At 33.3% G+C, this 21,555-nt stretch overlaps 1 protein-coding gene across 6 annotated transcripts in view; it reads left to right on the top strand.

Moving 5' to 3' along the window:
• The window catches only part of PAPOLA (poly(A) polymerase alpha), a 66,369-nt gene that overhangs the window by 37,498 nt on the left and 7,316 nt on the right, over nucleotides 1-21,555 (top strand). For all 6 annotated transcript variants that reach the window (XM_033191408.1, XM_033191411.1, XM_033191409.1 and 3 more), the window contains 7 exons: nucleotides 4,260-4,313; nucleotides 4,789-4,908; nucleotides 6,155-6,264; nucleotides 9,787-9,908; nucleotides 14,194-14,336; nucleotides 17,673-17,773; nucleotides 18,001-18,239. In XM_033191408.1, the coding sequence (XP_033047299.1) occupies nucleotides 4,260-4,313; nucleotides 4,789-4,908; nucleotides 6,155-6,264; nucleotides 9,787-9,908; nucleotides 14,194-14,336; nucleotides 17,673-17,773; nucleotides 18,001-18,239 (889 nt within the window). The remainder of the gene's footprint in view (nucleotides 1-4,259; nucleotides 4,314-4,788; nucleotides 4,909-6,154; nucleotides 6,265-9,786; nucleotides 9,909-14,193; nucleotides 14,337-17,672; nucleotides 17,774-18,000; nucleotides 18,240-21,555) is intronic.

The raw sequence follows: 21,555 nt of genomic DNA, 5'->3' as shown, positions 1-21,555 counted from the left end.
TGTGTTAGTTTTGGTGAAAAATGTAAGTTATAATCTTATTTAAAAAAAAAAAACAGACAAACCACAGGCTTGCACTTTTATTTGCCCTGGGCTGAAAATGTGCCAAAGTCCCACTTAACAATTTTTTTTTTTTAATGCTTGAAACTTTTCTTACCATTTGATCTTGTGTTGGATTGTGTTTTGTAATAATCTAAGCAGGATTGCTTTATGCTATTCCCCAATTAAAAGCAAGAATGATGACCTCCATGATGTCTCTGTGTTTTGTTTCTGTATCTTTTGCATGAGAAAGCAGTAACGAGCCAGTAAGGAAGCACTGTGTTGTCAGTAAACGTTAAAGTAGCATAACCATTAAATACTCTTATTTTATTACAACTTCCCCCATAAATTGTGATTTCTGTTTGACATATAATTTTTCTTTGTTTTTATTTTAACCAATGTAGAGGAAGTACCTTGGAACATTTACACTAATAAACATGTATATAGATACTTTTAAAACTTGATACACAAGAGACATAGTTACATGTAAGGAGAATAATAAAGGAATTGGTTTTACAGGAAAGTATTAGTACCCCTTAATTCCTGGAATCAATGATGAAACTAGATTCAAACTTTGTTCTGTTCACTTTCTTATAGGACTGTGATGGGGCTTCTTTCACTTTAAGAAAGATTAATGTTTACATTGAACAAACCTTAACAATGTCATTTTATTCAAATTCACATTATTAGAACTTTGGTGCTTTTTCTAAAACTTGCTTGCTGTTTCTTTTAAACGTTTTAAACTATGCTTCAGTCCTTGCTGGATAGTACCTATAAGTTCTTTGACTGATTAAAAGATATGTTCCTAATCTTCACTGAAGTTTTTGTGAAACAATCAAATTTTTTTAGGTTATAAAAAAGGAAGCAGCAACAAATATAGGAAATTACATCAGGAAAATTTACATTTCTGCTGAGTGTCTTGTGGAAACTTTTGAAATATGACAGTGGGCTATTTTTATCCATACCAAATTCTATTTATCTTTTTAATTGTTCTCCAGAAATTTGCGTCTAAGATAAAGTGATGACTATCATTAGGATTTTGGAGGTATTCACAGATTTGAATTTTTAAAGACATCCTCATGTAACATACCCCAGAGATTGACTGTACAACCAAATGGATATGTTTAGTCTTCCCATAAGTCAGAGTTGATTCAATCTTATTTGAGGCATATCATGAAATACTGCCTGTTGACATGTGTAGGATTTTAAATCATGTGAAATATACCTGACATTCTTGGAAGGAGCCAGAACCACGGAGAAAAATCTCATTTGTCTTAAAAGGCAAACTAATCATCTTCCAGAAAGACATGTCAGTGTTCCTTAACAAAAAGGGGTAACATTGTTTTGTGAAATTTTTGGAGTTGTAAGAAAACAGTTTTTTAAATGCCGCCTCTGAGACAATTGGAGTTAACAAGTAACTAGCAGTAAATCACTAACATTAGGAAATGTGAATACTTACTTCAGGTGTTAGATTTCACTAGGAATAAAGGAAAAGTATTAGGAAGACCAATGTATTCTCTAAGGTGCAAGATGATTTTATAATTTCATGTGTATATATAGTAACCTTAAATTTGTTAAAAAAGTTAAAAACAGGAAACTAAATCTTGGTCTTGAATTACATATATAGAGACTTACAAACATTTTTGACTAAGATGTGCCAGCTTTTTATTGTACATATCTGAGTTATGAGTTATGATCTTCCCAGGTGAGATGAAATGGTCTTCAAGAGATTCGCTTAGAGAATTTGTTTTGCAAATAGCAGTTAGGTAATACAGTAACTAAATTAATTGTTTTTAGGGCACTTTGCATAAATACTAATTATTTTGGGAGACATTTTTATAGTTAAATTTACTTTTAACTGTATTTTAAACTATTTTTATTGGAAACTAAATTTTTTTTAATTTGAGGAAAAGGTAATGGCAATTGCATTAAGATTTCAAAGTCTCGCATGGAGGCATTTGAGCATCATAAACATGACAGTTTAAACATGGCACTTGTAAAATAGGGGATCGTTTTTTGATACATCAACAAAATGTAGTCTAATTTAGATGTACATGTACACTAGGTTTCTGTGGTCTGATTGGGACCTTAAGAATTGAGTACCAGTCCTGGTTTTAAAAATTAAAAATAGAGATATTTAGAGAATGCAGTTGGAATTTTGTTTTGTAAATGAATTCCTAATGACTCAAAATATTTGCAGGTTATTTTTTATTAAACTTAACTATTGCATTTTATATCTCTCAATTCAAATTTGTTTAAATGTGGCTGAGTAAAGGACATTTAACTTCAGCGTAAATACTTGTTAGAATTAACATTTCTACCTGTATGTGAATATGTGCATTTGTGTGTAAGATATGTACAGAGTAGGTACTCTTTCCCTTTTGGATTTCAGTAAGAAGTAATGTTGAACTCTAGGATTCAGAACTTTGAATTGCCAACAAAACTGTGTCCAAATGGATTGTATATTTTCTCCTTATAAATAAAGAACGTTGTGTATCATTTAAGGTTTTGTTGAAGACGAAGATGGTTATTAAGAATTTCCATTTTAATAATGTGTTGTAAGAGTGATTTAGAGACTGCGGGAGTTTTGTCTCTGCCCTTAGATGAACCCAGACAGCTTTGTGTTTTTGTGTACGTGCCTGATTTCTGTGCTTCATTGTCTCCTGTTATAAGTTGCTGTGCTTTTGTGAGAGAACTCTTTCTGCATGTTCTTTACCTTTTTTTTTTTTTTTTAAACCAGTTAGCCATTTTTAATATTTTAGGGACCTAGAAATCAGGTTACTGAGCTTGTTAGGATTTTGATTTAAGAGCATTTGGAACTCCGAGTATGGATTTTTCTATACATAAAATATATGAATTTTTAATGCTTTTATATGACTTTTGTTGACTTATTTGGGCCATCTGTGCTTGCTCATTTATTTGACATTTTCCAAATAATGCTGAGCAAATTAAACTGGTAAAGGAAGTATTGGTTTGTAGGGGTTTGGACTGCATATTCACATAGCCCTATATTCCTTGTTTTTTATATATCTATCTCTGTTTCCTTAAGTTTATAGACTTCAAGTTAACTCCATTGAGCTTTACATACCTCTGCCAGTAGAATGTTTACTATTATCCCATTTTACAGATGATGTACACAAGACTTAGAATTGCCTAGGATTATATAGCTGTGAAGAATTGAAACCATTTTTCAAATACATTTTTTTAGATAGGTTTGGTAGTTTTCCTCTGGGTCTAGGTCAGATTTTTGCTCTTGGTTAGAAACTACACTTATAAAATGTGTTAGAAAGTATTAGGAAGGTTTTAGACTTTTCAAAGAGTAAAATAATTTTAAAATTTTGGTTATACTGCTACTTTTGAAACTAGTATCAATACTAGATGACGTCAGTTTGCTTTTTGCTGTAGAGATTCTGGTGTGAAATTTGGCTCCCAGCACTGGGTACTGTAGAAGAGTATATTGGATTGAACTTTTTGAGTCTTAGAAAACTGAATCATAGTAGTTATATTTGAGTTGTAAATAGTTTGTTTTAAAAAGACTTCAATATTTATTTGATCATGATGCTATTTTCTGAAGTGAAAACTTGGCTTTTGTCTAATATGAATGGGATTGAGTTTTGGATAAAAATCGGATTTCTTTGTTGCTGTCATGTTAGTGATCTTTTTTTTCTTTTTTGATTATAGAAACGTATACTGTTAATTGGGAAAAAAATCACAGGGCCTAACTGTAGTATTTAGTTTAATTTTCACTACTATTTAATTTGAATTTAAAAGCATGATGTGTTCGATACTGTTTTTGAAGTTACTGTTGTAGTATGTGTATTTAGTGATAAATTTTTGTGTCTAAAGCCATGATGTTTTGATTCTATTGAAACATTTTTGTTTTAAGTAGATTATATTTTAGTGAGCAAGTCTTTAATTTTATAGGCAGAGCACTCAGTCGGTGTCATTGAGCAAAACTATTAATGCTTATTTATACTTCTTGAATTAAGCTGCTTTTTGGTAATTATTCATAAAGTCACTGCCTTTTTCAGAAGAATTAAACTCACTAGTAGTTAGAAAAGTAGAATTTAGCATATATGATTTTATGTGCATATTGAGATTGTAGTGCCCCTTGCTAAATTGATGTGGATCTATAATTGTAAGGAAGCTTATTACTTTATGGTCTAATATCCAGCACAAAGCATGTAAATAAAATAAATAGCATGTTGTCTTTATCTTCAAAGGCATTATATTGTACTTCTAGCAAGTGCACCAACAGAAAAACAACGCCTAGAATGGTGAGTATAAGAATAGACTACAGAAAAAGCAAACTTCAGAATGAATCACGTAGCCACTGAACACAGTAGGAAATGGGAGGAAGTCCTTAAAACTTCTAGTTTGGTTTGATTTGTTCACAGATGGAGCTGCTTTACTGTGTGTAGTGAAAGCATAGAAATCGGGATCCATATGCAACTTAATTTTTTGTTTGCTTTATAGAGATCCATGCATCATTTCTTAATTGTATATTCAAATTGCACTTAAAGCTTGTTTTTCTTAAAATTTCTGTGGGGAGAACTTTTGCAACCTTGCTGGTGTGAATGGAGTGTTTCTTGGCTCTTTTTTCCCTGTTGTTTGGCAATTTTGGGTAGAACATAAGGCTTCTGGTTTTATTTGTGGGAGTTCAGCCAGTTGAAATGCCCTGGTATGTGCATTTTAAAATTTATTTTTAAGTTAACCAAAACTTTTTGTTAATACTAAGTGACATTTGTTCAGGGTGGGCTTGGTGGAATCAAAAATCCGAATCCTGGTTGGAAGCTTGGAGAAGAATGAATTTATTACACTGGCTCATGTGAATCCCCAGTCATTTCCAGCACCCAAAGAAAATCCCGACAAGTAAGCCCTTTTCTAATTTAATTTCTTCTTCCCATATCCAATTTTTATTCATAGAAGCTTTTACAGGCAATTTTTATAACCAGTGTCACTATTCTGTTGACTACATATGGCTTATAGACAATTTAGAACTTGTAACTTAGTTTTTCTGATCAGAAACATTGAAGAGCAAGACTTTTATGAGAAAAATCAGCACACATTTTTTTTTCTGATGTTCTTCCAGTGATGAGGTGCCTATTAGCTAGAGTTCACATTCTACAGTTTTGCGTTAATACTGTCTTTACCATTCCTTCTTAATATTTTCTTCTCCTGTTTTGTACAGTAATTGTCAGAATAGCTGGTATACCATACATCAGTCTTTGCTTTTTATCTTAATTTTTTGTTAAAAGGGAACATTTTGATATGAACTTATAAAAATCTGATTTATGCTTGATTCTGGACTGTTGAGAAGCTAATGTATGTAAAAGCAGAGTCAGTTTACCTTTTTAGGGGTCTTTTATTTGTATAGGTTAGTTGCTTATTTGATTGTTTGCTGTTAATATGAGACTAGACTATACTTTGTTGCATTGGAGAGTTGTAGAGTACTAGTAATAAGCTTATTTTAAAAAATAAAGCAGCATTAAAAAAAGATAAGTGGAAGGATTATTAAATTTGTGTTATACAGTATTCTTACTGATTATATAGATGTTTTTAATTTTGTAATTATATGATGAGGTTTTTTACATTTTGTGGTAATTCTGATCTTAATTATTACAAGACTGTTTGATGTTCCATTCAGTAGATACACTGTTAAATGTTCAAAAGTAGCTAAATCACAAATTACTCCTGTTGTTATGCTTCTGTTCATGTGGCCTTTTAAAATGAATTTTTGAAGTTTAAGAAATAGCTATTAAGTTCTAGTTAAATTTCTGTATTTAGAAAATCCTTTTTTTCCCAGACTTTCTAAAAAGTCTTTTTCGAAACTTCATTAGTTTAAAGATAATTTTTCTTTGGTTTCAGTGGATTTGGTTCTTTAGAATCATCATTAAGGACATTGACTATCAGTGTACAGTTAATAAGAGTATATTTCTCCTGGATCTCTGTTTATGTTGTAGTAGGAATATAGAGGACAGGTGTGGGTGAGGCTTAGAACTTTTAGTTTGCTCATACATTTGTATTACAAGTTTTTCCATGTCTCAGATTGTCAACCACATTGATAGCTACGTTTTCATGAAATCCAGATAAACTATGGTAATGCTCTTCTTTGCAGGGAAGAATTTCGCACGATGTGGGTGATTGGGTTAGTGTTTAAAAAAACAGAAAACTCTGAAAACCTCAGTGTTGATCTCACCTATGATATTCAGTCTTTCACAGATACAGGTATGTCATTACTTGGATAATCAAAACACTTCAGTTCTTGCATATTTGAAATTGTCTTGATGCACACCATAGTGATATTTACAATAATTGTTGAAATTACTTGAGAATATTGAACTGTCATCAGAATAATGGTTTTGTATTAGTCTAATACAGATTGAGTATTCCTTATCCGCAATGCTTGGGACCAGAAGTGTTTAGGATTTTTTTCAGATTTTGGAATATTTACATTACACTTACCAGTTGAGCATCCCTAGTCTGAAAATAGGAAATTTGAATACTTCAATGAGCATTTCCTTTAAGTGTCATGTTGGCACTCACAAATTTTTGCTTTTTGTAGCAGTTTCAGCTTCAGATTTTTGGATTAGGGATACTCAACCTGTATATACATGATTTTTCTCTATTGTGGCAACCTTAAAGTTAAGTAGAACCATTCCAAACTTGACTTCTCCATAATTTCCTAAGAAATGGGAAACAACTTGAATATATGGTTGTCTAGACTGAATCTGTGTCTGACTGTCTTCATCATCTTGAACCTCAGAAATCGATGAAGCGTAACTTGTGGTGACCTGGAGAAATTTTCCTACTGTGTCTCAAATACAGATTCAAATGTTAATGCATAGGTGGGAAATAGGCTGTTTAAGTGTAGATTTCAGATTGACCTGTACTCTAAGATGAAAGGTAGTTCATTTTAACTAAAGACCAAATGGTGGATGTAGTTGAGAGAATGAGTCTATATGTAGGTGCATAACTTTTCATGGGAATGGCGAATACTACACATGGGGACAACTGCACATCCACTTTAAGGACTAATCCTTTTCTCTCTCAGACACTGTCCTTCTCTCCTTCATTAAAAAAAAATGTAAGTGGCATTTTTATTCACTATGAGGAGTTTTCCCTGGAGAACATACAGACTTAAAATTAAGAATTTTTTTACCTAGTTACAGGAGAGAAAAAAATTAGTGCCAGTTTGTTAAAAAGTCAGTATCGTGCACTAACTGTGATACAAAGGAGAAATAAAAGGAAAAGTGTGTATTTCAATATGTCACTGCTCAGATACAATGACACTAGAAGATAACTTAAGTGTCAAGTGATTACACTTTATGTAGATTCACCAGCAGTGTGATATCTATAAATTCTGATCGATACAGGTGTTGTCTGTGGTGATTCAGGTATCACCAGCAGCGTTAGCATTGGTGACACCTTGTAAGAGTGAAAGTTGCAAATAAAAAGAGATCTAATTTTGATATGCTTGGTGGTAGTTGTATTCCTGGAAATTTCAAATTAAAATACTCCATTTTTTGTTTGTTTTTTCTTTTTATTTTAAATACTCCATTTTTAAAATGTAAAATTGAAGTGAATTCTTGTTTAAATAATTGCTAAGTAGGTTTTTTGTCTTTAGGGATGTAGGAAGGACATGGTATAATTCTGTGTTGGGTAGAACTGTCCACATTGAAGGATACATATCTATATATTTCTAGCCATAGTACCTTTTAATCAATACAACAACAAAAATACCTCTACAGATTTTTAGAATGTCGTATGTAGGGTGATACTCCACCTGCTGAACACCACAGAAGTATTTTTTCCTGAAGTAAAAATTCTGATGGTAACTTATTTATGAACTAATAAGTCACGGATACCTACCTGGATTAGAAATTTGTTCTGTACTTTGCATTCAGATTAAGATGTTTATCAAAGATTACACTAATGAACCATCAAGATTTTCAAGGATGTTTTAGGTATTTTGGGAAGGAAAATTCAGTTGTCCTGTATATTGAAACACTTTAATCCAATACTTTATGGGATTTTAAAAGAAAACAGATTTCACATATTCAGCACACAAATGTTCACTCCCAACACCTACCAGTTTCTTTTCAAGTAATTTTGGTTGTTCAACCTAGAGACCTTGGAATCAGTCTTTGACCCTACTCGATGTTAATCCATTATAAAATCTTTTTGCTTCCTCTTTCAGAATACATTGAGGTTTCTGCTACTTAATGCTGTTCCCACTGCTTTCACCCTAAGTCCTAGCCACTGTAGTGCTGTTGGATCACTGTCATTGCCAAAACTTTCTCTTTTGCCCTTGCGCCTTCAGCTGTTCTTACCTAGTGTCCAAATGATATTTTTAAGCCAGATCATGTCTTGCCTGCTTAAAAGCTTTGAGTATCTGAGTATCTACTCAGAATAAAAGTCCAAGTCCTTGCTGTGGTTTGCAAGCTTCTGCCTGATCTGCCCTTTTCATCATGTCTGTGACCTTACCTCCTATTATAAGTTCACAATCCTTTCTTTGTAAGTTTTGGAGCCAGAAAGGTAATACAGTTAGTAAGTAATATACCCTTTGAGGCCTGGAGCAGCATTTGGTACTGAAAGACAGTATCATTTCTGCAGGGAATCATTGATACTCACATGGAGCAAAAGATAAACACCAAATAGCCACAGCCACAAGTAGTTCAGAACAGGGTTTGTTACCAGATGAATTTTGTTTCCTATCTTAGAAAAACTTGTGTGTTGGGAGTTTTTGGGATTTTAGAGTTGCACATAAGGGATTATGGATTTCTACTTTTCATCTTCTCCTTTGGCATTTTTGTTGTTTCTCAAATGTTCCAGGCATTTTCTCCTGCTTAGGGTATTTTGTTCTTGGTGTTTGCTCTCTCTGGAATGCTATTTCACCAGGTACTCTCAGCTTACATCCTCATGTTCATTTAAATCTTCAGTCAGATGTCAACTCAGTTTCCAGGCTGAGCTTCCTATCCTATGTGGTTTTTCTCAGTAATACTTATCATCATCTGACATGGACTATAGGTTTTATTTTTTTCTTATTTATTCTATTCTCCCTACTGTAATGTAGACCCTTTGAGGCTACATTGGTCTTTGTTCACTGCTTATCTCCAGTGTATAGAACAGTATGAATCAAGTATAGATGTTTCTTAAATATGTTTTGTATGACCGACTTTTACCTTTTGGGGCCCTCTGAATCTAAATAATTTGAATTTATTTAATTGTAGCATTTTCTTTTTGTACCTGTGACCTCTGTCATTTAAGTTATTACTGTCTATAGAAAGTATGTCATTACTTAGTTTTATCTTGCAGATTCTTGTAAAGGTACCTATAGGTATAGTTTAATAAGTTTGACTTATTTTACAGCATGTGTTACATACTTGGTTAAAGTTTTAAGCAATAGTACTGATAGCATAAAAGGGTATGAGTTTAAGAAACTCTTTTCCCCTCATTTCTGCCATTTCTTAAAGAGTTACTCTTTAGAGTTACTACTTTAAGAGCTATTTAAAGAGTTACTACACTGGAAGAATTAATACTTTTTGTGCTTTTATTCAGCGCATCTTGTGGTAAAAGGAGTTTGCTCAGGCAATGAATTATGTTGGATTAGGAATAGGTCTTGACTGATATACAGGTATGCAGTATTGATGGAAAAAGGATCCCTACTTAGAATAGTTTCTCTGGAGTGAGTTTAACTGCCTTTATTAAAATGTTTCTATTTCTTGTAACAATTTCCTAATTGTATAGTTTATAGGCAAGCAATAAACAGCAAGATGTTTGAGGTGGATATGAAAATTGCTGCAATGCATGTAAAAAGAAAGCAACTTCATCAACTACTACCTAATCATGTGCTTCAGAAAAAGAAAAAGGTAAATTTAGAAAGTACTTACAAAAGCATTACTAACATAATGTTTTATGCATCTGGACTATCATTATTTCAGAATTTAGGCTCAGTTAATAAGTCCTATTTGAAATAGATGACAGCTTTTTAAGAATCTGTTTCATGGGTTTCATGGAACAGTTTCATTATGTGAAATCTGACTCTAAACAGTTTTCTTGCACACGGTTGCTTCAGATTTTAGAAGGATTAGTAGTGATGCTTCATATCCTTACTTTGTATATACCCGTATTCTCTTTAAGCACTTTTTATTCTTGTTCATTTAAAAATCCCACATCAGTATTTAATTTTCTTTCCTTTAAAAAGTAAACTCAATTAAATTAGTAAGGAAATATGTGGGTCAAGTAAATTATGTGAGGCTTTTAAAAAATGAAAATCGCTTTTTTTGATGAATGTAAGAAATATAACATGTATATTATTTAAAAACCAAAAGTTGCTGAGTATAAAGGAGGTCATGAACAGAGGTCACTGAGTTAATATTTTGCATTACATTTTTCTAGTGTTAGTGCTTCCTTTTGAATAACTTAGAGCTATTTTTTCCTTATTTGAACTTTAGTGAGCATATTGGAATTTTAGTGCACAGATACAAATTACATTTTTCTTTAGGTGATTTCAAAAATAGATGGTTTATTCTTATAATGGAATATTTCACAGTATGTAGCAGTGAAAATAAATGAACTACAACTGCATATACTAATATGTTGAATAAAAAAGCACACGTATGTGTGTCTCACTTGATACTTCCATATAAAGTTTACAAGTTTAAAAACTTAAAAAACAATGTATTTAGGAGAGAATATGAAATAAAAGTATATATTACAGAATGACAACCACTGCATTCAGGAAAATGGCTGGTTGTCTGGAATTGGGGTTGGGAGGAAAGGAATGAAATTAATACACAAAAGACTTTAATTTTATAATGTTTTGTTTCTTAAAACAGAATATATTATGATACAAAAGCATTGAAGTTAATTAAAGGCAAGGACTCTGGAGTGGACTGCCTTGTTCAAATTCAGGCTCTACTCTTTCCTACCTGTGAAATTTGAGCAAGTTACATGGCAAACATCTTGTTCTTGATTTGTCTCATCTCGAAAATTGTGGCAGTATTTTTACCTATTTTATTAGGTATTTCATGAAGATTAGATGAACCAATACATGTAAAGGGTGGTTTAGACTAGCTCCTGGCATATAATAAATGCTTATATTGGCTTTTGTTATCACATAACATCATTATTATTCACAACTTGGGGATAGGTAGATAAATGAGGACGGGTGTAAAATCAGTTTTTAAGGCTTAAACGTGATGTTATTTTAAAAATGTTTTATTCTTAACCTAATGGTTTACTAAAAATTTAGTTAACTAGATAAAAATTGACAAACATGTACTATTCTCAGTGTACTATTTATACACAGACTGTTCAGTGCATGTTAACATATATTTATTGTAAAATTTTCCATCAAGCAGTTTTATTTTAAAACTAAAGTATCTATCTCAGCAGAGATTAGCCTCAGGAAAACAAACCTAAAATATCAAGTTAAACACTTCCTTTCTAATTGTCCTTTAGTGTTGTATTATTAAGGGTTAATTAAATCAATTGTACTTAAATGTAAATTTATCACATACAAAAAATATAAACACTTTGGACTCGGGAATGGTGGCTCAAGCTTGTAATCCCAGTGACTTGTGAGGCTGAGGTAGGAGGATCCTTTGAGGCTGGGAGTTCAAGACCATCCTGGGCAACACAGCAAGACTCCGTCTCTAAAAAAAAATTTTAATTAGCTGGGCATGGTGGCATGCGTCTTACAGTCCTAGCTACTCGAGAGGCTGAGGTGGAAAGATCACGTATGCCAAGTAGTTCAAGGCTGTAGTGAACTTATGATTGTGCCATTGCACTTCAGTCTGAGTGACAGAACGAGACCTTGTCTCTTACAAAATAATAATTTTTTTAAAAAAGTATATAAAGATTTTATGTTTTCAGAAGTGAAAGTAGATTGTTCTTTAGAACTTCGCTATTATTAATATTTAATTCATAATCAAATAGCTATTAACAGCTATTTATAACAGATAATTAGATTTCTCAGAATCCTATATTCAGATTACCTTTTTAAGTTCTATTTCCATGACAGTACTGATATTTGGAACCATCCTGTGTAAATTTTAAGTAAATTTGAATATAAGATGTTTTATTATTTCTTAAGGTATTATTTCTTTAAATATAGTCATCTAGAATATAAAGAGAATCATTAATGACTGGAAATTTGTTTTTTAGTCCAAAAATTCTGTCAGATGAAGTAACTATAATTTCACAGCAAACCTACTTTTAACATTTTATTTAAACACAGACTGTTCAGGGCATGTTACCATATACATATTTTTAAAAGGTTTTTGATGAAATTTGCTATTTTGTGACCTGCTTTTTTTTGTGTTAACATATCGTGACCATCTATCCAAATTATATTTTTAGTGGCTGTTTAATATCTCTTTATCTAGCTACAGTATGATTAAATCTACCCTGTATTTGAGATCATTTAGAGTATTTCTAAGTTTGCATTAGTAAAATAGCACTTTCTTGCCTAGTAAGTAACAAGTGTCTAGGAATCAAGATCTATGAATGTTTTGTTTGGACTCTTATAAATAGACTCTTCCTTTTATTAACTGCTATTTGCATAACACTGTACCAGTCCTTTTTATATTTAATGTTCCAGCACCCATGGGTATTGTCTTTTAATAGCAGAAACTGAGGGGTTAAGAACCTTGCCCTGGGTCATGTAGTATGAACTGTGAATTGGACCTAAGTCTGACTGCAAAGTATGTGTGTGTGTTTCTTTCTGTAGTATGTTCTTTGTTTTATTTATCTTTTATTAAAAATTATGATAGAATATTTAGGACTAGTTGGCTTTGAGGTCTCTTGCTACCAAACTTGATCTGGATATAGAAGCAAACAAAGCAAAGTAGCTTAATGCTGTTTTGTGTTTAGACCAACCAGTTAAACTTTCACAATTTATCCCCAACAGTGGCCTGTTAACTCACAGCATTTGGTCACTTAGGGAGGCAGGTAACTGTAGAACTCAGTATAATTTACTTACTGAATAAATCCTCATATCTAGTGGAGAGTAAGATTGGTAGCATTGTTGAATAGAAGAGATACTCATTTATAATATTAGGTACTTTTATTTCACAACTGACTTCATAAGCAAATGGCGTTACTCTCTCTTCCTCTCCTTTCCACCATATCTCACCTTCCCCATTTGATCAATTTTCATTCATGTACATAAGTGGTATGTCTAGTGCTAAATCAAAGATAAGAATATTTTGTTATTTGGGGAACTAGAAAGCACAGAATGCAGGCACATATATAAGGAATGTGTTTTTGTCAACAGTATAAATTATTTTCGTTAAAATGTTTGTGTAGGTAAGTGAACCCAGGCTAAACATTCTGGAAAAAAAAAATGAAGCTGAATGTAATATTACAGTAGCACCAAATAGCAAAAATTTAAACTTTGTTACTAGAAAGCAACTTTAATTTCATGAAACCATCCATAGTTTTTGGTTTTTCTGCTTTATTTGTTTTGGAGTGCTTTGATTTTTAAGGAGGACCAACGTTAGGATTTGTATATTATGTTTAGTTTTCAGAAAATTATTTCTGCTTTTCTTTTCACAGGATAATTTACAGTATTAAGCATGCCATTTAAAAAATTCTAAATTGCAGTTAGAGCACTAAAGTCTCTCGCTTTTGAGAGAAGCTCTTTTTATTGACAAATAGTAAGGAGTGGCAATAAGTTTGAAATTTAAAAAATTTTATGTTTATTGTAGGATAATTAGAAATCTATATGTAAACAAAATCACTTCTAGACCCACTTTACAGAGAGTCATTGTAGTACCGTGTTTATTGTTGAGACATTTTTTTCTTGTGTGTGTATATATTTAGAGTTCTCTGATTGGAGATTCTTTTGTTTTATATTACAGTGTTTTTAATTTGTGTTGTATCTTATGGTCAGTGGATACATTTAATAAAACATTTCTTTCTCCTTTTTTCTCCCACATAAGAACTATACTTAATGTTGAGGCCTTCTTAGAAGAAAGTACTTGACTCCCAAATCGTTGCCTTTTAGAATCAGCATGGCACATCTAACTTTCGTAGATTTAGTGATTTGTGCTTTTCAGTAAAAATCATATATGTTAAGTAAAAGGTTTCCGTGTTTCAACATCTGGATGAAGTAAAGATATATTCAGTAAAATGTTTCATTGTTTGCAGCATTCAACAGAAGGTGTCAAATTGACAGCTCTCAATGACAGCAGCCTTGACTTGTCTATGGACAGTGATAACAGCATGTCTGTGCCTTCACCTACTAGTGCTACGAAGACCAGTCCATTGAACAGTTCTGGCAGCTCTCAGGGGTAAGGAAAAAGAGGAAAACAGAAGTGGAGTGGCTGTTTGCTGAATCAATCGGATACATTCTTATTTTGCTATTAAAGTCATCTATTTAGAATGTTATTTTCATTCCATCTACTATTTTTTTTTAATAGCAATTTAATTCTTAGGTTTGGGGATAGTACTTTTTGGTTTTGTCTTGTCATACTTAACATTTTATTTTTGAGACTAATAATGTTTTCAGTCAGATGTGACTGAATGTTAGCACATAAGCCGTCCAAGTTCATGTGTTTAGATGGCTACTGCTACAGTGCACTGAATGGTATGCTAATGAGAACAGACAAAAGGAACAAAACCACCTTTCTGTCCTAGAGCTGCTTATAACTTTGTAACAAGGGAATGTATCTATGATAGTTAGGGAAACCTGTTTTAGAAGAACTAGGTATCTCTCTTAACATTCACAGCAGTTAAAAATTTAAAAATTTATTATTATTTTAAGAGATGGGGTCTGGCTGTTTTGTTTAGGCTGGCCTTGAGCTCCTGGATTCAAGCGATCCTCCTACTTCAACCTCCTGAGTAGCCGAGACTACAGGCGCATGCCACTGCCCTGGGTTTGAAGCAGTGAAAAATTTTTAGCCAGGTTCAGTGACTCACACCTGTAATCCCAACACTTTGGGAGGTTGAGGTGGTAGGATCACTTGAGGCCAGGAGTTCAACACCAGCCTGGGCAACATAGTGAGACTTCCATCTCTAGAAAAAAGTAAAAAAATTAGCCAGGTGTGGTGGTGTGCACCTGTAGTCCTGGCCACTAAGGAGGCTGAGGTGGGAGGATTGCTTGAACCTGCAAGGTTGAGACTACAGTGAGCTGTGGTCCCACCACTGCACCCCAGCCTGGGCAACCAGAGTGAGACCCTGTCTTTAAAAAATATATATATATATATGTGTGTGTGTGTGTGTATATATAAATATATATTTATATATACGTGTGTGTGTTACACACACACATTTTGTTTGTTTTTGTTTTGTTTTGTTTTGTTTTTTGTTTTGAGATGGAGTCTCGCTCTGTCACCCAGGCTGGAGTGCAATGGTACGATCTCGGCTCACTGCAACCTTCGCCTCCCAGATTCGAGCGATTCTCCTGCCTTAGCCTCCCAAATAACTGGGATTACCGTTACCTGCCATCATGCCCAGCTAATTGTATTTTTGTGGAGATGGGGTTTCACCATGTTGACCAGGCTGGTCTTGAATTCCTGACCTCAGGTGATTTACCTGCCCTGGCCTCCCAAAGTGCTGGGATTACAGGCATGAGCCACCATGACTGGCCTATATTACAATTTTTAAAAGGCGGTGTTAGAAGTCTGTTTGTCAGTTAACGTATAACCGATGGCAGAAGTGCAGGCTGGGGAGGATTCCCTGGATGAATGTGAAATAGAAAATGCTGAGGTGTCGTGGATGTCTTTTCTTTCTTTTGGACTTCTCGTGTGTGGTATGGTTTTAGGCAAATCATGCATAATCCAAAGACTTCAGGCCTGAATATGTCCTGTAAGTGTTATCATTTTAAAAGTTTTTTTTGTTGTTTTTTTTTTAAGTGAAGAAGCTTTTAATAAGAATTTTGGGATTTGTAAAAGCCTTTGTGTCCTTTGAGTTTGTGCATGAATATAAAATGTGTACAACTGTACTAAATTTCACAGTTTAGTTTTGAAGTTTAGTTTCTTGAAGTAATACTAAGTAACTTCTGTAAATAAAACTTCTGGGTTTTTAGAATATGATTGTATATTTGTTCAACAAGCATTGAGTGTTTATTATGTGCTAGATACCTTGCTAGCCATTTCAGGCTTTCTCCTGCATCTGTGATTGTTCTCTGGCCAACTCTCCTTTTCTTTTTATTCATTTAATATTTGTGCCCTTGAGGGCTCTCTCATTATTCTGTTGTCTGTTTATCCCATCTTCATATTGTCCCTGAGTGGTAACACCTTCTCTGTTGACTACATTTTACATTCATGTACCAATGATATCCATAGCTTTAATAAGCTGACTGCTCTGTGGTTCCACATGGATGTCATGTAGGTACCAAAAATAAGTCTTCCAAGTGTTGCGTACCTCCTTATGGTGTCATCATTCACCAGTTTCAGAGTGTGGGTGGTAGCTCTGAGAGAGACAGACAGACAGAGAAACCAGAGGACTTTTCTGCTTTTGTTTTTCTTTTAGGAGATAATAAAAACTTGAGTTTATTTAAATGCTAATGTGTAGAATTTACTTGAGACAGGAAAGTTGGATGGGAGAGTAAAGGAGTGATGATTTGAGTTTCTTGAGATGACAGGAATTAGTGAGATTTAGAACATAGATTGGGCTTTTTTATGTAATAAGGAATAATAAGGAAAGAATAGGGGTTAATTATAGAAATAGGTGTGTCTCTTTAATATTTATACTTAGAATTTGGGGTAATATTTGGCTAGTGGCTTTTGGTTGTTAAATAGGAAGGTCATTTGAGATTGACATGAGGAGGAGAAAATGGGAGAGAAACTTCAGGGGAGTAAAGAGGGTTTAAAATAAGTTATTTTTAAAGTAAAATATTGAAATATCCCCTTGTCACTTAAAGGTTTTTGTTTAACTGAGCCACTGGATGGGCTTTTAGAGTTTTATAAAACCCTTATACTTTGTATACAGAAATTTATTTCTGTTTTCTGTTTCTCAGAACATTTTCTCATTCATAACTTATTTATTTTATTTATTTATTTTTTAAATAATATAGGTTTTTTTTTTTTCTTGTAGAGACGAGGGCTCACTGTGTTGCCCAGGCTAGTTTCAAACTTGAGCTCAAGCAGTCCTCCCGCCTCGTCTCCCAGAGTGCTAGGATTACAGGCAAGAGCCACCATGCGTGGCCTCTTATTAATAAATAATTTTTGTTCAAAAAAATCCTTCAGTTAAGTCTCTTAGCCAAAATCAGTTAAGAATAGATCTTTTAGAACCACTCTGGCGATATAGTAGCCAGCCGCCATATGTGACAATTTAAATTTAATTAAAATTAAGCAGTCTCTCACTAGTCATATTTTAAGTACAGAGTAGCTATGTTTTAATAGTGGCTACCGTATCCAGTAGCACAGATACAGAACATTCTGTCATCTCAGGAAGTAACATTAGACAGTGCTGCTTTAGAAGGTTTGTGTACTTTTTACTGTTGTTATACTTTATCCAATAAAGTCAGTTGCTAAAGTGTATGTATAGGAAGTAAAATCAAAGAATCATTTACTTTACAAAATAACTTCTGTGCATGTTATAGATCATTGTATTTTATTTTTATTTATTTTTCTACTTTTAAATTTTGAGACAATTTTTATTTTTATTTTTATTTATTTTTTTAGCAGAAACAGTCCTGCTCCAGCTGTAACAGCAGCATCTGTGACCAACATACAGGCTACTGAAGTTTCTGTGCCACAAGTAAATTCCAGTGAAAGCTCAGGGGGTAAGGAGATTGGGTTTGTCAGGTTTGAGAATTCTTACATTATATTTGGTTTAACCTTCATTTTGAAAAGTGGGTTTGTTAAGTAGTTAAAATTCAGTTTTTTAAATGCCAGTTTATTTTTTGCATGTAAAGTTATTCATGAAATCAAATTCAGAGAAACAAAAACTTACAACTTGATACCGATATGGTTATTTTAATTTGTATATGCTCATATATTTACTGCTTAGGTACATCGAGTGAAAGCATTCCTCAAACTGCCACACAGCCAGCCATTTCTCCACCACCAAAGCCTACGGTCTCCAGAGTTGTTTCTTCAACACGTCTGGTAAACCCATCACCTAGATCTTCAGGAAATGCAGCAACTTCAGGAAACGCAGCAACAAAAATACCTACTCCTATAGTAGGAGTCAAGAGGACATCCTCACCTCATAAAGAAGAGAGTCCCAAGAAAACCAAAACAGAAGAGGTATATATATAAAAAACATATTAGTTAGCCATGGCAACACCAACTGCCTATTTTTAAATCCATTGGAAGAAAACTTTATGAACCAAAATAGAGAAGGATCAAGGAACAAAGCTTTTAGAAAATTATAGGTGTGTCTGTAATGTTTTAGTGCCATAGTTTCTCTTCACCTTTCCCATTCTTCTCAGTAACTACCTCTGCCATAAAGCTGTGCCCTCTCATTTAAACTTCTTTAGTGTGTGTAGTTAGCAGGTATTGTCTACAACAGAATTTAACATGGAATTACATGTATTCTTAACTTACTATTCTCTAATGACTGTCTTTTTTTTGTACTGATTTTTTGATGGTCCTCTGGACAGTTTTTTGCTTCTATGATCCAAATGGAGTTTTGAAATTTCTCTACTGTACTTGGTATTATAGGACCATTGAATATGGGAGGTTCTCAGGGAATTCTTACTGAATAAAAAACAAGTACACACAGCCACGTTAGTTTTTGAACCTTAAATGGTTAGCTCTCTAACCCTTAAACTTTCTAGCATCATTTGCATTTTTTTTTTTTTTTAAACTCCTGGGCATAGGCTTCTGCCTCCCACGTAGCTAGACCCACAGGTGCACGTCACCATGCCCAGCTTAGTTTTTTGGTTTTTGTTTTGAGACAAACAAAAAAGAGCCCAACCTGGGCTCTTTTGCCCAGGTTGGAGTGCAGCGGAGCAATCTCAGCTCACTGCAACCTCTGCCTCCCAGACTCAAACAATCCTCCCACCTCAGCCTCCCAAGTAGCTGGGACTACAGTTGCGCACCACCATGCCTGCCTAATTTTAAAAAAGACTTTTTTTTGTAAAGACAGAGTCTTGCTATGTTATCCAGGCTTATCTCCAGCTCCTGGGCTCAAGCGATTCTCTTGTCTTGATCTCCCAAAGTGTTGGGGTCACAGGAACCACTATGCTTTGTGAGCTTGTATTAACTTTTTATACTAGCTGGTTTACAATTGTTACAGTCTTAGTTTTGGGAAAACCATTAAAAGTGTACATTGATTTGGTATGAGTCTTAAAATAGAAGTAGTCTTGTTACACAATTTTATTTCTCCCTCGAGTCACTTTCATGTTGTTTTCCAATCAATGAGGCATTCGCTATTTCCCCAGAGGTGACAGTCTAAAAGCACCAATTTCATTGTGATTTTTTTTTTTTTTTAGCTAAGAATGTATTTAGTAATTTACTTATTACAACAAAATTTCTTTAGAGTGGAAAAAAACCCTCTAGATTGCTTATGGATTCTATTATGTTTTGATTAAGAATGGTGAAAATTATTTTATTATTTAGCTTATTTTCTGAAGACTTGTTTTTTTTTTTGAAATAGCTCGTATTAACTAAAAGTAATCTGATGAATTTTGTCACTGTTAAGGTGATAGATGAGAATGAAAGATGGGTACTGTGTAGTACTTTAAATCCCCTCAGATTACATTTACAATGCCTAATACAATGTAAATGCTGTTTAAATTATTGTTATGATGTATTTTTTAATTTGTGTCATTTTTATTGTTGTATTATTTTTTATTTTTCCAAGTATTTTTGATTCATGGTTGGTTGAATTCGCAGATGCGGAATCCACAGATATGAAGGGCCCACTGTAAATCATCATAACTTAGAAGATGTGTTCTGAAAACTCATCTGTGTCTGTGTAATTATCTCTTAAGGCAGTGATTTTCCTTGTTGGTTGTGCAACAGAATTAGTTTTGGGGGGTTTTTTTGTTACTGTTTTTCAATAAAGATTTTAGGGCTTTCTCCAGACGAACTGAATCAGAGATCTTCTAGAAGTTAGGCCTGGAGATCTTACTAAGAGCCCCGCTGCCACATGATTGTGTTGTGCAGCAGCTTAAGAATATACTAAATTTTTGTGTCAGTTACACATTCAGACTACTGTTACTGGTTTGAAGTTGTCAGGGCATTTCAGAATTCAGATTTCTTTTGACATTAGTAAAGTGTATTTAAGCATAATTCTATGCATTTAAGATTGTTTTTTTTTAGTGTTAAAAATGGCACCCTAACAGTTCTAAATAAGTTTGTACTAGTGCAGTATTTTGCAATTTTATTTGCACTTACGTTGGTAGAATAACACTTGTGTTTCTTGTCTGGTTTAGAAAAGCAATAAGAATATAGAATTTTTAACCTTAAGTATGGAAAATTAAAAATACATATAGAAGAGTCATTTTATGTACCTGTGTACCCATCACACAGCTTCTGTTATAATTAACTCTCTGCCAATCTTTGTAATCTTAATTCTTTCAGCCTTTTTCGTTTTCTCTTGTGATTGAATTACTTAACAGCAAAATCTAGACATGTTTAATTGGAATCTTAAAAATCATATCTAAGAATGAAAGCATTAAGAGTAAAATTAGCCTACTCACAAAAATTAACAATTTATTAATATCATCAAACATCTAGTCAGCGCTCAAATGTCCCGATTGTTTTAAAAATAGGCCGTTTGTTCAAATCTGGAAGTCGAAAAAGATCCCTGTGTTGCAATTGTTTGATATCTGTAAGTGTCCTTTAAAATATACAGATTCCCTCCTCCATCCCTTCCCACTTTTTCCTGTAATTTTTTTTTTTTTTGGTATATATTTTCTCAGTCTGAATTTTGCTTATGGCATTTCTGTGGAGTTGATTAATAGAAACATAGCATTTTAAGAAGATAAGGGATATTAGGTTATTCCATGGGCTAATCTCATTTCCTACCAGAAGAACTTGCTGTTTAGTGGCTTTTCCAGTTACAGATCTAGTTACAGTTAGAGGCAGGATTAGAACCCAGGCCTAAATCTCATAGTGTTTTAGTCAAAGAAATTTGCTGTAGTAGAAATAATCCTAATTTTGAAGCCCTTCTAGATTGGGTCTTTTATTCTCTGCTAATGAGTACTCGGTATTAGAAATTTTAGCAAACCAGAAATAAATACTGGCCTCACTCAGTAATGCACTAACATGTATATAAATAGGAAAGTTTTAGATACTCTGAGATAGTTTAGTTCTGCTTAATGGTCATCATATCCTAAGGTTTTTCAAATAAATATAAATGTTAATGTAAAATAAAAATTGAAAATATTTGCTCTATTTCCTGGATTATATAGCTAAATTAACCTCTCTCTCCCCCTCTCTCTCTCTCTCTCTCTCTATATATATATATATACACACACACACACACACACATATATATAAAACTTTTTGTATGGAAAATTTCAAACATGTCATAAGTATAATGAACTGTCATGTTTGCATCACCTAGCTTCAACAGTTAACAACTCACTGCCAACCTTGTTTTATCTACATA

Source organism: Trachypithecus francoisi, unplaced genomic scaffold, assembly GCF_009764315.1.
Source record: "Trachypithecus francoisi isolate TF-2019V2 unplaced genomic scaffold, Tfra_2.0 Lachesis_group3, whole genome shotgun sequence".
In the NCBI taxonomy this organism is placed as follows: Eukaryota; Metazoa; Chordata; class Mammalia; order Primates; family Cercopithecidae; genus Trachypithecus; species Trachypithecus francoisi.
Note: the sequence above shows the minus strand (reverse complement) of the source record. Positions and strands in the feature narration are given on the sequence as shown.